Source organism: Colias philodice, chromosome 15 (genome assembly GCF_061535455.1).
Source record: "Colias philodice isolate Cphi_HAF_F1 chromosome 15, ilColPhil1 Martin Lab GWU primary, whole genome shotgun sequence".
In the NCBI taxonomy this organism is placed as follows: Eukaryota; Metazoa; Arthropoda; class Insecta; order Lepidoptera; family Pieridae; genus Colias; species Colias philodice.
In genome coordinates, this window is record NC_143100.1 from 7,957,826 (window position 1) to 7,976,859 (window position 19,034).

Here is a 19,034-nt window from a genome sequence, read left to right on the forward strand (position 1 = left end):
GAAGCAGATCCACGACTAAATATACCGTTTCCGTATAAGTAAATACTACTTCGATATAACATGTAATTACTGCATTTGTACTTTCTTCGGCTGTCGGTAGTTTTAGTCTAGAGTGTTTCCTGTAGATCCAGTGCGGGGTTCAAATCGAAGCATTGGGAAGATGCGTATGGGGTTTGGTGCGTCTCGGTGACAGCTGCCAGTGAAGATAATATGAACACATATTCACACATTGGTTCTACCGGACGCCGCAAACCAGTTTTGCCGCCCGCACGCCTCGCCACGGTTTTGCCACTCGTCGACCGTCAATATAATATGCGTAATAGCCGCTTAGCCGTACTATACAGCCAGACAAGCTAACGGCACCGCTTATCTAGTCGCGCATCGGCTTTCCGCGCCGTCCGAGGATTGCTATCACGAATGCAGCCACGGGGTAATGCACTAGGCGAAACCGGCATACATCTATAGCATGTGTATCGCATGTATCCCGTTAGATATTCGTAGATTTCCTTAATAATATTATATAACTATGGCGCTGCTATATTTTTCATGTATAAACCGTTTTGTATGTATAAATCTGCATTCAACCGAGATTCAATAATAAAAAAATCATAATAATTAATCAATAAAAACGCATTCCCAATCTAATTCCCAGTAGATTGCGACGAATCCTTGTCGACGTAACGTCACAGGAGCAAGCTAACGGTATATATAGCGCGCCTACACAACTACGTCACTGACGCCCACCATGAACAGGTCAAAGGTGAAGTCTATAATTGTACCTGCATGGCTTATATAATTTTTAAGTACCATACGCTGGTATTCGTGGAACACAAAAGGAACATCAATCAATCAATAGTTTGGCATTCGTTTTTTACGAAATAACTTGAATGTTATATTTTTACAGTATGTGCTAATTTAATTTCAATAGTTCAATATGTATATGTAATGATCTAGAAAATACTTGAATGCAATATGAGCAATAAATCATTACCAAGAATTATCATATTATGTTGATGAGATATTCACGATGGAGTGCAACACGTCACCTTTAGTATTCATACAGGCAACATACAGGCATAAATGATCAGACACCCGAGTGAAACAACTTACAATTTTATTAAATACTAACATAACAGTTTATGTATTGTTTGAAAGCAAGGGAAGCTTCAGAAGTAAAAGAAACAAAGGTGTATTGTTTTTGTTTGTTCTTTATGAACTCTCATCTAACTTCGATGTACAAACTCTATTACATAAGACGGCACCATGACTTATTTTTGCGTTTAAATAAAATTAAAGGAATTTCCGACATGACTAATACATTAGGGTAGGATAGATTTTGTTAACGTTGTTACTATTTCTGCCTTACCCAAGTGATTGATTTCACTTAATTGTGACACGCACAGGGTTAGTGCTTTTCAGTCTACCCTATCATGAAGAAGGTTAACCTCCTTTAATATTCTTTCTTTCTTGTTATATAAGGCTCACTGAATTATTTTTAAGTTATTGTTTAAATAAAGCCTTTTTTTTTCAACATAAACATCCAGACACTTAATGATTATACAGGAGGAATTTTAAAAATATCATTTGTAATTTAAAGTGTTCTAAAGCTTTTAAAAACATTCTAATAGTTTGTGTAGAAATAACTAATGAATAAGACTTGCTCATATCAGCTGTATACAATCGATTCTATAATAGTGCGAATCCATTACAGGCACTACAGCAAAATTACTAGCGTATTCCCATAACAGTATTGATTATTTCGCTTATAAAATCTTTTATCTCTGAGTGAGCTTGGTACTGTGTTTTTAATTAAGGGAGTAGCGAGATAGTAATGGGTGGGGACACGTGTGTTCACAGGAAGTTATCGTGTAGACCGCTCTTTTTATACCATTCGAATAATACCGATGTCATCGTTCGTGTCGCGGCGCCTTATCGTACATTGTTACACTTTAGAAAGTTGTGGAGAGGACCGGTTCCACACAATGTACGGGGAACTAAGAATATCTAATACAGACCACTTACCGTTAATGTAAACCGATGACAACTTAAACAATGGAAATTAAGAGCGGCTTGCGTGGATGTTTACTAAAAACGTGTTAATCGAACCGGTGATGTAATTTCTATTTTGAGTCTCGCTTCAAGGTATCCGGACCCTACGAAATGCATTGTTTATTTTTTATTAGATCCGAGTTGATGAGGATATGGCGTCCGCATCGTTTACATATGTACCTACCTATTTATCAACTAAACTCTGCGCTTTTTCCATTGATATTATGCACGAAATAATTCACCATCATATATTATGCATCGGTATAATGCAGCAAATATGTGGAAACGAACATGCTCAAACTTATTCAAATCAATTCTTTACTTTATGGCTTATGCTCCCGAGTCCTACACCTACCTAATGTTATATGTACATGATAATATAACTGCTCATGTAAGTAACCGTGCCCTTTTATGTCATCGTCTAGCGACCAAATATTACACTTATATTTAACGACAACTACAACGCCCCAGAAAAAAGTGAAAAGCCTAAAAGTAAATTAGGGCAGTTACAATGAGATTGAGTTGTTAGACGCATTGTAGAATTTTCGGTATACGGTCCTTGAATAGAGTTATGGTAATAAAGATAATTATTTTCAACATCCTAAGATGACATGAACAAAGTTCAATAATAGTTTTTTAAAACTCGCAATAAAACACGCATTTAAGAAAATTCCGAATAGCTCGAATAGATATATGTTAGTACTAGTGAACAAGAGAGAAATGGTGCATGATTTTACTACGCGAGCACACAAGTATCGACTTAATTACTTGTTCAATTATTCAAAAGTTTACACTTTCGAAAACAAAAGTGCCGCATTGTTTCCGCAGGTCACAGATAAATCCTAGCAAAATAATATCTGTGAATCAAGTACGCGCAACTTTTTCACTTACTTATAGACGGAACTTTATTTACAGTTCAAATATTGTAACATGTGGTCGGGCACATGTGTTATTTGCGAATCTTATTAGTAAACATAATTTAGATCTCTACGTAATGTGTTACGTTATCTCAACGTCCATATAACGTATTAGTGTAAACGGGTAGATTGAACAGAATTTTTAATGGCATACAAATTAGCAAGTGCGAAATCGCGCTTGTTCATTAGCACTTATTTCGAAGCAGTGAATTCTAAGACATAATTTAGTGAAGCGGGCGTGGGTTTAGCTAGAAGAAGAAGGCACGGATAGTCGTGTCGCACTCGTCAACCCTTCGCAGTCTGCGAGTGGACGGGCAGCGCGCGCACTCTCACCCCGGTCGATAATACCCCAGACTCCTATGTTTTTTATGTCTTTTCACGTCAAGAATTACTCAATAAAGTAGAAACAATTATTAAATGCAATATACATACTTAAGTTTCATTACGTTTTATTTTCTTTAGTCGTATTAGATTCTCATAGAAATGATACCTACATACAACCGATATCTATGAACATAGGTCGCTTCGGCGCTTTGCATTTGTTTCGTTTAAGTTTTGGCGCGAAGACTGTACCCCAACTTAATTGAATATATCGTTCTCGATTGAATTGTGAATAGAATAGAATTGTGTTGCTGTGTATACCAGTATACCGAATATGAATGAATAATTTTTGTAATCTATACCTAGTATTAGTTAAAATCTTACCTGTAGATTATGATGCGGTTGCGTAAGATGTAATTGTTGTTGCTGGGACATATGCAAATGGTCCATGGTAGGCTGGGTCGGCCGCGGCCGGTAGTTGTTGTACCCTCGATATCTCGCCCAATCGCCCCCGGTCGCCTGTTGGTGCTGTTCTGCCATGTGTTTGAGCGTTTGCGCAGCGGGTGACATCTCTCCTCCTCCATATGGTCTCGGTGCCGGTTCCCCTTCTGGCGGTTCTAAACTACCTATACTTCCCCCATTCAATTTTCCACCATCGAGATCGAAATCTTTCATAAACTCGGGATATTCCGATATTTCAGTAATGAGATCTTCAAATGTATCATCGCCGTCGTCTTCTCCTATTAAATCGGCTAAGCCCGGGAAGGCTGACGCGGCGTCTCTTTCTAGTGCAGCTGCACATTCGTCAAGACCAACGAATTCATCATCCGCGACTTCAGATTTGCATTCTGCTTTACATTCTCTTTCGCAATCTAAAGGCGTTGGAACTCGAGGTGGTTGAGAAGGTGGTGGCGAACCAGAAGTTTTGACAGCGTTGGCTAAAGCCTTAACTGTAACATTTGTTGAGATTTGCTGCGGTTGGGAGTCAGCTGCCGAAGTAGTAAACTCTAGCTGCTGAACTATTTCGACGGAGAATTTCGTAAGAGCTTCGCCAGCTCCTTTTCCGCCCGTGTTGCCACCTCCGCATTGTAATTTTGCGGGCGGTTCGTAATCACCGCATCCGAATTTTTGTTGCTGCAACAAACACATTTATAAGGAGATTGTTTGTGATAAAGGTACTTAAGAATGATAGCTAAATTTAAAGTTAAATACAAATTTGAAACTTTTTATGGCTGAGGAACTTATTCCAATTGTAAGTAATGATTCGTGTAAGTTATTTAAATCAACACATTTGTCGCGAATAAATATTATGTAATATTAGGTAGGTAGGTACATAATTTATAGTCATCAATGTTATTCGATACGAATACCTAAAGACAGAGCAGTTAAGAGTTCACAATGAAAAGATCATTGTAAACGTTTAATTTCCTGTCGACAACGAGCTTCACTTCCAATTCCAAGTTGACTACACCCAGTCGATACAAAATATAGAGTCAGTCAGCATAACTATGGAAATGTTTCGATACAATAATTTAATGTTTTCCAAAGTAAGAAAATAAATTAACTGATAAGTTAGAAACTATAAAAGACCTTGTTAAAAGATCACGTGTTTAAATATAACACTTACTAACATACGTGTACGCGAAGTAAACAAAATGTTCACATTACGCGTACATTCGCCTCCTCGCTCAACAACAGCTATTTAAAGACATTGATTCAACTATGGGAGTGCAATGAGAGCAATAATGGAAAGAAATTTTACATCAATTCAACGTTTCAAAATATTCTGTTAATACATATTTAAATTAAACATGTCAAGAAGGACGTTGCAGACAGACATTGGCGTCTCTTATTTTTGTTTCTTTGTAACTATTGTGTGCTCCAAAATTTCATAATAGATCGTAAAAATGTTCTTACAACAACCTCAATTTAAAGAGACATTGACCGCCAGTCATGAATGTAAATAAACTGTATAGGTACGAAGCAGACGATCACGCATTGTCATTTTGTAATTACATGACTACGATAACATTTATCCAGTGCCTAACGTTAACCGCGATTGCAATCCTTAATATATGACACTTATGTCACATAACTTTCACTTTTCTCATTTAGTTGAAAGGGATTAATTAAAATATTCCTTAGAATTATGAAGAAAATATTAAATAACCTTCAAGTCATACTTCGCTATTAGTTGGAAGATCAGGGTCTGTACTTTGTCGTCAGCACATTAAAATGAGAATAAAATTAGAAAATATATATATTTATTATTTAATAAAAAAAGACCTGTGGCACTCGGGGACTGCCGCGGTAAAGGCAAGCTATTGCATACTATGCCTTCAAGCCACACCTCCGCGCCCGTCGGAGTAGGGAGCGTGAGGTTTTTTCGTTACGGAATTTCTGGATTCGGTCCCCGCGCAAGGCCCGCGATAGAAGCTATGCAATAGCTTAAAAATTACCACAATACTGGTATCAAGACGAATAATCTGGAAATTCCTCAATTTTTTTTAAATTTTACTGAACAATAATGTTGATGTTGTCCTTGGTAGACGAGCAAATGAGCAAACGAGCAAAATTACCTTTTGGACCTCATTTGTAGATTTCGTTTAAAAAAAGGATTTTTTTTTTCTATAAAAGATACTAAACCAATAATCCAGCGAATAATAAATTGTTTAATTAGGAATTTGATCCAAGATAAATGCAGTTTTGACTGATTAACCGTTTATATGGTTACAGAAAACGGCTCAGGGCGCGCAGTCGGAGGTCACCGTAGTGAGCGGCGCGAGACAATGCGAGGCAATGGTTGCGAAATTGCGCAGTTTACACAACCGATCTGCTCAGCCCTACCATATAATATTTTCTAGTTTCAATGTACAATTACAATACCTTTGAAGGTTTTATGTAATTATATAGCGAGAGCTCATTATTCACACAATAGTATGTAAATAGTAATTTAGTAAATACATAAGTTTATTAGATATGGAACTCGCGAGCTATTTTCGAAAATGCGGATATCAGCTCCGTTTTATATTTCTCTGAATTTCTTAAATATATAACATCTTACATCACTATTCAATCTGTCACCGGACAAACCTTAACTCTGAAGTAGGGTTCGACAATTAAAGACAAGTTTAATGGCTTCCTTGTTATTTTTAAGTGGTAGTTTTAAATTTTAAAATTTCCATATTGTAACAGGTAACACGAAGGACTGCTGCATGCGTCATCACTAGGAGCGTTGTACCTACTCTGAGGAATCCATGACACATCGGATATTGCATGACTACGATGAGCTGCTTAAAATTAAAATTCTTGTATTTGAAACGAGAAGTCTCAAAATATTTTATTTAAAAGCACAAATTAAGCTTCAAGGATTTTCTAAGTGCCTGATATTAATTATTTGCGATTAAATAGCTATGTTCCAATAAAATGCAGTAAAGGGTAATAATTGAATTCTTGTAATATCATCATTAGATAATAATGTATTCAGACGATAACATGATCAGGTTTCGAATGGTTTTGATTACGTTAGTGATTAAATAAATCTATTATCAAGTCAATTCTCCGTAAAAATCCTAGCTCATCTGCATGAAACATAATATAGCTTATAAATTTAGATTTGCAGGATGAAAGAAACTCTGATGACTAACGGCAAGTTTTAAAGCTCATATTATAACGAGATCCTTGGAAATCCCCATAGAGACACATTTAAAATACCGCAATTATAAATGGACAAAATGTTTCGGCAATAATATCGGTGCGTGCGCGTAGGAAGCACGGGATGCGATGGCAGAGGGCAAGTCAATTGACGCCGGGTTACATCCGGGCGCGATTTCAATTGTCCCTACGAGCACGTGCTACATTAATTACAACGCTCCACCTGCTTTTACATTCCAACAACGTTTACATGCAAATAAACGAAAAATACCCTCGTGACGTGCTATGAAACGACTATGAATGATTAACAACGCCAAGCAGCAAAAAACTTAACTTCACAAAACTTTATGTAACGCCAACAACGCAACATCTAATCAATGAGCGATACTGAATACAGAGCGACGACGCAATTCAACATTACCCCATACGAACATAAAACAAAGTATTGTCGATGTTGCTAAATCTCAACGCAATAAATTAACAAGTCCTGCAGTATTTACTATACATAATATAACTCCATAAAAGGGCTGGACAATAATCATTGCATTTTTATTTCTTATACACAGGTGGCGTGTGTCCATCACGGTGACACGGTGAAATAGCGGCGACACGTGTAGAGGCCTCACGTGTCACCATCGATACGGAAAGTTACGAGTATTTCTAATTGTTTTGTTGCATCTATTAAACATTTAAGTACAGAATATGTTGATTGTAAATGCAGTTTAGTTTTTTAAGGTTCCACACCAAAATGGTGGAAACTGGAAAGAAGACAGTATTTTTAAATTTCTGTTTCTACGGTCACAAAGTAGGTACTACTATAGGTATGTAAAAACTTCAATATGTCTCACTGTGATTTTTACAGAGATTTAGAATTTGAGTAACTTTTTAATTTGAGCTGGTAAAAGATGGTATGGAACATGAATTTAGCCACTTAAAACTAGATTTTATTAAAGAAAATCTACAATAAAGATAAATCTAGACTAAAAAAAAGTAAGTATAATCTTCTAATCTAAGACACCAGTCAAATAAAACAGTTTTATCCCTCATAGAATGTCAGGTATGCCAAATCCCTAACGGTACCCCATGAGTATGTCTACAGATTCCATTACTTACATAGATTAGAATGTTGTCAACTCCATAACAATAACTCCGCTTCGTTATATGTAACACTTCTGTACCATTCCGACATCTGCTCTTTTACCTTTCAATTTACATGAAATGCGCTTTTAATTATGGCATTATAATCGATATCAAATATGAATATGAATAACAGTCGAGACATTACTTACACCATAAAATTGCCATTATTATGTGTTAAATATTTAAAGCAATGGGATAAAGAGAAAATTATTAAGTAAAGTAGCTCACACAGCTCACATGCACGCTGCTATGCAGATTGCTGCTAATTGACGGCAGGTCCGGCTTGCGTTCCGTCTTCTTCGCTTGCCGCTTGGCCTTGCCTTCTAGGAACCTCTTCTGGAGTGCACTCGTCTCCAAGTTCTGCTGTTCGCAGGCGCCGGTGAACGACTGGTCGAACCTTGGCACACATTCCGATTGCCGTCGTCTATATGTTTCTATTCTTCGTCTGTGGAAGGGAAACTTTTTTTAATAAATAGCCAAAATGTATAATGCTTTCTTGTTTGGAGAATGGTCGGAATTAAAATCATGAAAAACCCTTATTACTACAGAAGTCGACAGAGGTGCAAAACAAAGGACAGAAGGAAGTTGTTCAATGAAACTGATATTGCGTGAGCCCGACACCCAATCATGGCCATTTATATTTATTTTTTATTAAACTGTACCGATTAATTTTATATATAATCTGCTCAAACGTATAAGAGATTTTTAGAGCAATGGACAGAAATACTTCGAAAAACATGTATTTTTTCTAAGTGTTTTCCATCTCCCTCCATATTATTAAACAGGACAAGATTATTTCTGATGCTATAATAAAAAGAAAATTTTTACACATGAACTTCTTTTTTCTTATCGAAAATCGAAATACGAGGTGTCTATCTATTAGTGACATCACGAGACTGGAAACCGATTGGAGGCGCACGATACATGCAGTAAACAGTATTCCGAACGACGTGATGCTCACTCAGCCGCAACACCGACGGTCACCTTGAGCAAATGTTAATGCGGACAAGTCTACTTCGTAAAAAATATCATTACCAAGCTTTTCATTTATTCGACGAAAATATTTGTTTCCAAACGATATATTGTCCAAGGTTATCGTCAACTATGCTGGATTTGTAATACGCAAATTTAATATTCGAATACCGTGTGTCAGACGAAATTGTATCCATTTATACCTATCTACTTAAAATGCTGTAACCTTGAATGAGTTTCATGTACTTACTCAAAAAACCAAATTATAAAGTTCGAAATAAATGTAAGTACGTATTTCCGAATACGTAGTGATAATATTATAATCATCGCACGTTACTTTACAGTAACATAGAGCAGATAAGGTGCGTAGTAGACTGTCAGAAAAAAAAATCGGATCTTATTTTCAAAGCTCAGAGTAGGTGCCTAATATTTCAAATTTACGTAGACTTTACATACAAAGTAGGCATTTCACACAACGTATGTACGTATTCTTAACCATTACCTAATCGTTCGCTCGTACCTCTAGACATTACATAACGAGTTTATATCAACGGAACACGTCATTCGATTTCGGATTCGATATCAGCGCGCACACTACAAAATAATAAAAAGTACAACTCTATATAGGTAACAAAATATGTAGAAGTATGTAGGTATTACGTTTTTCTAAACTACTAAGCACAGTAAAAGCCCTTGCAATCGATATTTTGCTATGGAAACTTAAGATACTAAATATGTAGTTAGTTTTTAACCAGTCGCTTTTCATACTAGATGGAGACTACACAAGGAATCCATACTAATATTATAAATGCGAAAGTAACACTGTCTGTCTGTCTGTTACTCAATCACGCCTCAACTACTGAACCAATTTGCATGAAATTTAGTATAGAGATATTTTGATACCCGAGAAAGGACATAGGATAGGTTTTATCCCGGAAATCCTACGGGAACGGGTTTTTCTTTGTAAACGCGGGCGAAGCCGTGGGCGGAAAGCTAGTATGATATAAATACACCATATAGAATAAATCTATGGATACTAAGAAAAAAAATAATTATTTAAAATAAAAATATAGATTGTTGTAAGTACAAGTTTCTTTTTCACTCAATCTCTCATAGAGTATTCAGTTTCTCGGATTGCGTGTGAAATTTACTGTACCAGTACGTCGAAACTGCAATAAATTACTTTCTCTGAGTGAAATAGGTAATTTTATGATATTACCGACGAAGGCACTATAACTGAAGTCCATTATAATATGTCTGAGCACCCAGTAGCTGGGCATTGAGAAATCTCGGCATTTATAAATCGAGGGGCATGCATGGGTATTTCCTTAATACATATTAGAACCATCTTTAAAATTAGACATAAAGCTAAAGATTTTTTTTTTTTTGATAAATACCTAATTTAGATATAAAGTTACTTTTATTCAGCAATACTTATAGTATTTAGGATAATTTACAAAATATTCACAACTCTACTGAAACACGTTAGCTTGATTTTCACTCTTATTTTGTGATCGGGTAAGTACGTCTTTAAGAGTTCGTGTGCCAAGTATACACAGACTGACAGGTTAGTTGAACCCGAAAGAAAAACCTTTAAGTCAACGGAATATAGTAATGACGTTGTTCGTCACGCTTGAGCTAGAACTCGACTCGTTGAGAAAACGGCATCCACACTCTTACTACGTTGACTTAAAAGGTTTTTTGTCTGCGGCAAGCCGATTCTTCATTGATGCATCGGGGGACACCTAAGGGACGCGAGGAACGATATGGCCGACTTCTGGTTGAAGGGTGAGCGACTAAAGGCGTATCGCACGCTGACGCACTATAAACTCGTAGGTGTTTTTGTTCAGTTCATTGACCAGCCGATGTGACTTGTAAGTGTCGCACACACCGCAAACAACGCCATCGATAAGTCAGAACATTTGATTGGACGTCACGATATGTCACTGACATCATTCAAACGAAGATTATTATTTATCCTGAGCTTTTCCACCTGTTCACTTGTTTATTTGCGTTTGCGATTTAAGTAGCGTCTGGTTTGTTTCTCATCCCATTTAAAGTTGATTGGCATACATCCGACATAATATCAGTAATAATAATCAAGTTACCTATAACATAAAACTGTAAACATAAAAATGGGGGGACCAGTTTTGAGACTGGAGAGAGTGGAAAGACTATAAAACTAAGTGTAAAGGTAATCACAGTGTTGATCGGTTTAAATGTGATGAAATAAAGTCAGTTAATAGACAGAAAATCTTCAAAATATAGGTATGCTATACTATTTCTTAGTTTTATGATGATGGCCTCTATTTGCTCAATTGGAAAGGTTAAACTAGTCTGATTTCCACATTCAATATAAATGACATAGGAGACGCAAATCTTATCTGCACTCTATATTAACTACTTTCACCGCACCGTCGCGTTGTGTACCTACACATAATGTTGCTCTAATATAAATAAGAAGACGGTGATAATGATTGCATGTTTTTTATGAAAAAATAGTTGGGAATATTTTCAATGCCATCCAATAATTACTACATATAGATAGGGAGGCGAATATGGGATTTTTCGGTAATACTCGAGCGTGGCAGTTTAAGATATTATGAGAGATACCTTAGACCTAATAGAACTACCTTGTAAACTATTTAGCTCTATATGTAGTGACGCGCGCCTAAGATAGACGATCAGATTAGTAAAAAAAATTCGATAGTCTGAAATACTCGAGCGCGTCAGATTAAGGTATTGGGGGTTGATTTTAGTGTCATAAGACTAAATTTAACTAATCTGACGATAAGTCCTTGACGCCGCCAAGTTATAGGGTCGCGAACTTGTAAAAAAAAACGTTAATCCGGCATTCTCGAGCGCGATTTTTTTATTTTTTATTTTGAAGAATATACTTAATCTAAAACTTACTAAAAATACAAAATCTGCCGGTTTCCGCATGACCGGAAGTCTGGAGGAGCCATTTCGTCTTCCGAAAAACGCAGTTAAGTCGCGAACGATACGAAAAAAGTAAAACAATACATAAAAAAAGGTAATTTTATTTTACACAAAAAAGGTCTCTTTACATTTTTGTCCAAAGTTAAAACTTTTTGACTTGAAGCATCATAAAAACTTAAACTCCCGGTTTTTTGAGTATATCTCGAAAACTGAGGGTGTTAAAAAAATTGATATGAAATAACGATGATCAAAAAAAAGAAACCCAAAAACCTTTTTCGGTCAGATTAAGAGAACCCACCAACATTTTTGTCAGATTTATCTCGGTATCCTGAAAGCATATTCTATGAAAATCTGACGCGCTCGAGTATTTCAAAAAGACTTATTTTTTTTTGCATTTTCAAAAATTCATCGTAACTTATCGTCACGCCGAAATCGTCAGTTTGTTTAAGGGGAGCTTCCTTGGGGCCTACTTAACACCCCTTCCGAAAATCTGACGCGCTCGAGTAAATTTTTTAAACCGGCAGATTAATATACCGTTGTTATCAGAGGCACTTGGGGCATACGTAGTAATTAGTATGAATATCTGACGCGCTCGAGAATGCCCAAGTAACTGTTTTTTTTTACATTTTTGAAAAACCGTACACGCCAAACCCACCGCTAAAATGGTTTTTACCATACAAGCTTTTCTTTTCGAAATTATTTTATCTTTCGATTTTGATAAGTCTCGACGGCGCCGTCGAATTACGCTATTTAGCTACCTCGCCTCCCCAACTAATAGTATAAAACAAAGTCGCTTTCTCTGTCCCTATGTCCCTTTGTATGCTTAAATCTTTGAAACTACGCAACGGATTTTGATGCGGTTTTTTTAATAGATAGAGTGATTCAAGAGGAAGGTTTATATGTATAATAACATCCATTAAATAGTGGAGAAGTACTGTTATTTTTGAGGTTTCTAATGTGATATCGTAAAAAAATACATTTTTTCCGCTTACATTGTACGAGTTTACAATCGCTGAACCCTACGAGTTTTATCAAAATAATGTACCTTTACACCGTATGATTTAAGTGAATATTTTCGAAGATACAGATTTAAAAATTGCGGGACGTAGCGTTTGCGGCGGTAACGTTCACAGTTTTTCTGTTATCTGTAGTGTATTTAGTATCAGCATTGCACCCGTGCGAAGCCGGGGCGGGTCGCTAGTTTATAAAATAAATCTATAATTGAATTGTTTACATATGTATTTAAAATGTACATAACATGCTTAAATTTGGGGATATAGGTACATAAATTAGATAGAACATAAAAAAATTACTAATTTCCTACTATCGTAATTTTAAAACTCTGTTAGAGTGTGTACAAGGTACGCGCTGGTAATTGGTATAGTTTAAGGTCTCGATTGATTTTATTTTACATAGACAAAAAAGAATAAACAAAGATTATATCCCATCTTACTAATTTATTGGGCAATAGATACGATATGCCTGTGGTTTATTTTATTCTTCGTATCTGATTCATGTGTCTGGAGTCTGCTGGACGTATGATCAGTAGTTACTCAAGGATTTAGAAAAAGTAAACTTTAATATACCTATGTATATCTTATCCACTTTTAAATTAAATGCGTAATTTGAAATTGTATTAAACTCGGAAATAGACTCGCACATACTGAAACTCAAACTCAGATACTAGTATGTATATTTTTTGAACCTTATTTTAATTTAACTTATCCTTTTCTATACTTAGCTACTTACTTCCCGTATTTCGGAATCGATACACGAGTACTTTACTATATTTACAATAATATACCGAATACGAACGATACACAAAAACATACTCTAAAAAAAATCTATCGTATTCTTCGTTTAAAATGAATCTCCCTTGCATGATGCAGAAACAATACACAGTTACAATGCACCTTAAGCATCGCAAATAGCTGCGATTTGCGAATTACCGTTAGCTCCTAGCGCCGATAGAAATATACACGGTTTACATACATTACTCAGGTATGCAATACAAACTGCAATGTTATATTTAGCAAACAGACTCAATACCATATAGAAACGCACAAAGCATACTATCCATATTATGTGCACTGCATATTATATTTAATGTTTCACTTGTGTGTACTTAAAGTTATGATAAGTATTATAAACAAACTTAACTGATAAAGTGATAACTGATAACCAAAGTGGTTCAAAATCAACCCCAAGACCTTCACCAGGTAAACAACCTAAAAAAATTTATAAATGCATGATTAAAACTATATTCAGAAATAAAATTGTAAAAAAAATGAAAAAATTGTAATTGTTTTTGTTGAGTGTCAAATATGAGTTGAATTAGAATATTTTTGGAGGTGCTGAAATATTTTCTTATTTTGCGAATTTATAATTTAGTTATTTTTCTGTTCATACGAACCTCATCAAATAATTAGTGATTAGTTTCTATGACTTTATTTAATGGAAAAAGCAATCAGTATCTATCTATGCTATAAGCAAATATGGTACCTATATTTCAGGACTGATGGTCAATTGTTGTTACATTTAAAATTATCTTAACATTTTTTAATAATATATGGTTTTAAAATTACAAATTTTTTTTATTTTTAAAGTGAACTAAAAAAAGGAAACAAGATTTCAAAATGTCACTGTCGGGAACTTTTTAGAATTTGCCTCTATGTAGATACCAGATTAAAATTAAAAGCTCTGACAAATTGAGTTTAGTTTCAATCCTAAATTACTTAAATATTCACTGACTTAATTTTTTATTAAATAAATTTTATTTAAAAAAATTAATCAAAGAAAAATCTTATAAGACTAAATCTTATTATTTTTTGTCTAATCCTATTGTACATTTTATACGAAAAATTGTGCCAAATACAACACAAGCATATATTTCAGATATAATATCTATTTCTAAGACTTCATTAGCAATGGCCATTATAAATGTTGTAAATGACAATGCCCACCTTCCATACATTTGAAAACCTGATAAAGAAAGTTTATGTATAGACCGCAAGTATAGCAGGAATACTGCGTGCTTGATTAGGGAATAATTCCCTGTTTTCACTTTTACCAGTTAAACGCATCGAGATATATGTATAGAGGGGTTATTCCAAACAAAAACATTGCGCGCGGCCGATGTGGTGGGGTACGTGTGGAACGAGCGAGGCGTGGCTTCAAGTTCAAAGATAAAGCAATGCGTGCAGATGCGACACATTGTGCAATCTGTTTACTCGGTACTATCTGGTGGTACTGATACTAGGGAATTAATAAAACGATGATTTTATATTAAACTATGTATTTTAATTTCCTTTAAATAATATCAATTTAGTAAGCTTTTGTCGTTTTGTGTAGTAATCAATAGTTTTATCAGTTTTTGCTTCATGATGTAATCGAATTTTGGAGTATTGGTTTATAATAGCCCTAATTAAATGGATACGATGATTCAATGTTGATGGCGTTTACGTATAAGAAACTCACATTTTGAAAAATCTCACGTGAGATTCGAGGATGGGGGAGGGGTTGAATAAATTCTCACGACATCTCACCAGGGGGGGAGGGAGGTGCAGAAAATTTTAAAAAACACCTTACGTAATTTATGGATGCCCCCTTACTCGATCACAATTTTTGTAACTTTACTTTAAACGGAACTACATTTAAAAATATACTTTATTTATTGAGTTATAAGGTTGCTTCCATTCTGTTTAAGTATTTACATTCTCAAAAACATCAATCGCCGCAGAGGTGGCTTGCGACAAAGGCGGCTTGTGTCAAAGGCCTCGGCGATATCATTTAAGAACATAATATTATGAACTTACTTTAGGCAAACTTGTAATAAGATCTATTTTACTTTCTTATTAGTCCATTTGACAAGGATATTGGGTAAGATACCTATTGGAATAATTTTATTATTATGTATGTAGTATGTACTAATTAAATCCGCGAATAAAAAAAATTTTTAGTCGTGAATATAGAAATTGGGTCGCATTTTTTTAATCCGCGAATAGTGAAAACACGAATAAAGGAAGCGCGATTAAAGAACTTTTACTGTATTAGTTTCTGTGAATGTTGTGTTTATTTGTAATTGTTGTGCATAATAATTTATAAATCCTATTGGAACAACTGTTGATTAACCTTTTTTTAATAAATAAAAATAGGTAAATAAAGAAATATTACTTAATATAACCTACCGTTTTACTTTGCGTAGTCGGGTAAAAGTATAAATATTTAGGTACTACACCATGGTAATCTTTCCTTGTAGATATTGTATATACATAGTTAAAAAAATCCAGTTACATTTTTTTAACAGACTCATCGATAGTGTCACGTCTGTGCTGTTAGTCTATGAAAAATGGCGCGAAACGCAGAACGCGTGGTGATTTTTCGCAAAATGATAACAATATTAGTAAAATGCATGACTTACTCATAATAAGGAAACTTACTGGTGAAAAGTCACTCCTCGGGCTTTGTTTGTATTATGGGAACTGTTAAAACAATATCTAAGCAAACACGAAGGCATTTTGAACAGAGCAATAACACGTGTTGACGCGGCAAGCGGGGAGCACAGTCCGACACAGACTAAAGAGACTTGTGATTCTTACCTCTAGCTCGTGTTAAAGAGAGTGTAGTAGCGATCGCCTCTCTAGTACGTAGTACATTCTATCTCGATGGTTAAACGCCAGGAATTTTAAAAAATACGAATTACTACTTTGTAGGTTAGGAATTGTCGCGGGCAAATTATCAACACAAATAGCTATGGAAATATGTAGGCAGTACATATGTACCAAGTAGGTATTTAAAAGTTAATTAATTATATCATTCTACCTATTAATTACAGAGAGCTTTCACTCAGGCAAAATGTACCTATGCTGGTAGTGCCAATGAGTATGTAGGTTAGGTAATCACTACATTTTGTAAAGAACCTACCTGAAAGAATAAGAATAAGAATATGACAGGCGGCTGTCAAACGTCAAAACAATCCGTTTCACTCTATCATCATCATAATTAAACGTAAACTGATAATGTTCGTATTATTTTTTACTTGCCTTTAATAAATGTTCATAATATTTTACTATTTAGGTAAAAGAATTAAGTACTTAAAATATAACAAACAGTAATAAAACTAGTTAAAATAGTAAAAGTCAGTCTCCAGTCGTCACTCGCCAGCAAGTAAAACGGAACGTAGCAACTCTACAGATAACGTTCAAAAACCATAATTTCATTTTTTAAGAAGTTTGTACGAGTTTAGAAAAATAACAAAAATCTTTTTTTCCTACGTCTCTGATAAAAAAATGATAAGCGTAATGAGTTCACAATAAAATAAGCTAAATTTTAAGATTTGTTTCATTTCTATACATGTTCAGGTGAAAAATGGGCATTGTTCTTTGTAACAAAAGCTTGACTATATTATTATGTATTTTAGTTGAAAATTGTGGCAAAACCATTTTTACAGCCTATTTATTTAATAATTAATATCAGAACAGAACAGTTTATATAATTTATTGTTTTATATGAATATTACTGACAATAAGCTGTTTCAAGTATGTACTTTATGTATATTCATCTTTCATACCCATATTTCTATAAATGATGTTTGTATCATTTCCATTACTATCAATAGCAGTATAAAATAAAAATATAATAAATTTAAACATGTATTTTATTTCAATATAACCTTAACACAAACAAAACCTTTATCAACATATTCATGGAGATAAGCAACTATACAACATTATTTTTATGATGAAAAATGCAGACTGTATGTGTTATTTTAGGTCTCTTATCATCATAATCTAAAATTAGAAAATATGTATGATAAAGTACAATAATAATAAAATACATATTAAAAAGAATAAAACAAATCATGAATAACTCCTGTATACCAATAAATATTGAATGCTTACCTAAGACGATCAACAACCGCTTGCCGTTTGGGTGGTAATATCATCTCCTCCATGGGCTGCAACATGTTCGGTGGATGCTGGGCGGGCGAGGCGCCGGGCAGCAGGCCGCCCGCGCCACCGCCTCCCACCAGGTGCTCCACGGTGATGATACCACTTCACCTCTGATCAACCATTGTCTTTTTGTACAAATCTACTTCTCAGAGATCAAGTGCTACAACGCAATTGGGACAACACAATGAGAAAATAACAACAGTTCGTCCTGTACACTCTCAACACATTTTTCATGTTTACACCTCCAACAGTCACTTGTTTATCACAAACTCTACTAACCAATAATTTAATGCTTAGTTACATTATAAAACTCCAATCATTTTGAACACAGTACGTATATTAAGATTTGAGCAAACAAAATATTTTAAAACAAAACTTGGAAAGTCACATCACAGTAGTCGTTGGGAAATATAGTTTTTGATGCAACACTTAGCAGCAACCCTTCAGAAAGTTTTGATGATGTGTCTTTTATATAGTAGAAATGAGTGTACTATATAATTTTTAATATTTAATACAAAAAGAAAATAACTTCATGCTCCAAGTCCACAATAACAGTTCAACGCCCACAAGTTCACAAACAAGAACTGATGATAAACTGACGGACGACGGCGACGCTACTTTGAAGTTTGCATTTTGAGTTTGACGCTGAACTAGCGAGGTTGCCAGCACAGAGCAAATAATATAGGTTGCCAGTACGCAATGTATCGTAACCTGTGATCGTAACGATTCTCAAGTACTCTAGATATAATTTAAAATTTTCTCTATTTAATTAAGTAGAATACAGGTAAAAAATATTATCAATTAAAGTCTTCGACTTCAAATATTTATACATAAAAAAAATTAAATTAAATTATATCTAACGCAAACAAGATTTTGAGATCGCATGTAATTGCTCTACTGATTTATAGATATATACTCGAGGGATTTTGATCAAATTTTATATTTTAATTTTAATGAGGCTGTTTATAAATTCCTTAAAAATAAGGCAAAAATTGCATCCGATCATGCATCCGATCTGTGATCCGATCACAGATCAAAGAAACTAAAGGGAGATATGGTTAGGGGGCGGGGCCGATGTCGCAGCAATATG

The 19,034-nt window shown here is 34.8% G+C and overlaps 1 protein-coding gene across 2 annotated transcripts in view; it reads right to left on the reverse strand.

Annotated features, from left to right (window-relative positions):
• The window catches only part of LOC149482372 (uncharacterized), a 29,675-nt gene extending 11,117 nt beyond the window's left edge, over positions 1–18,558 (reverse strand). Inside the window, exons 1-3 of one of the 2 annotated variants that reach the window (XM_089703924.1) lie at positions 17,894–18,558; positions 8,319–8,526; positions 3,672–4,421 (exon numbers count right to left, since the gene is read on the reverse strand). In XM_089703924.1, the coding sequence (XP_089560050.1) occupies positions 3,672–4,421; positions 8,319–8,526; positions 17,894–17,958 (1,023 nt within the window). In that variant the 5' untranslated portion in view covers positions 17,959–18,558. Of the gene's footprint in view, positions 1–3,671; positions 4,422–8,309; positions 8,527–17,893 lie in introns of both variants that reach the window. The other variant, XM_089703923.1, reaches the window with a different exon arrangement.
• Between the last annotated feature and the right edge of the window lie 476 nt (positions 18,559–19,034).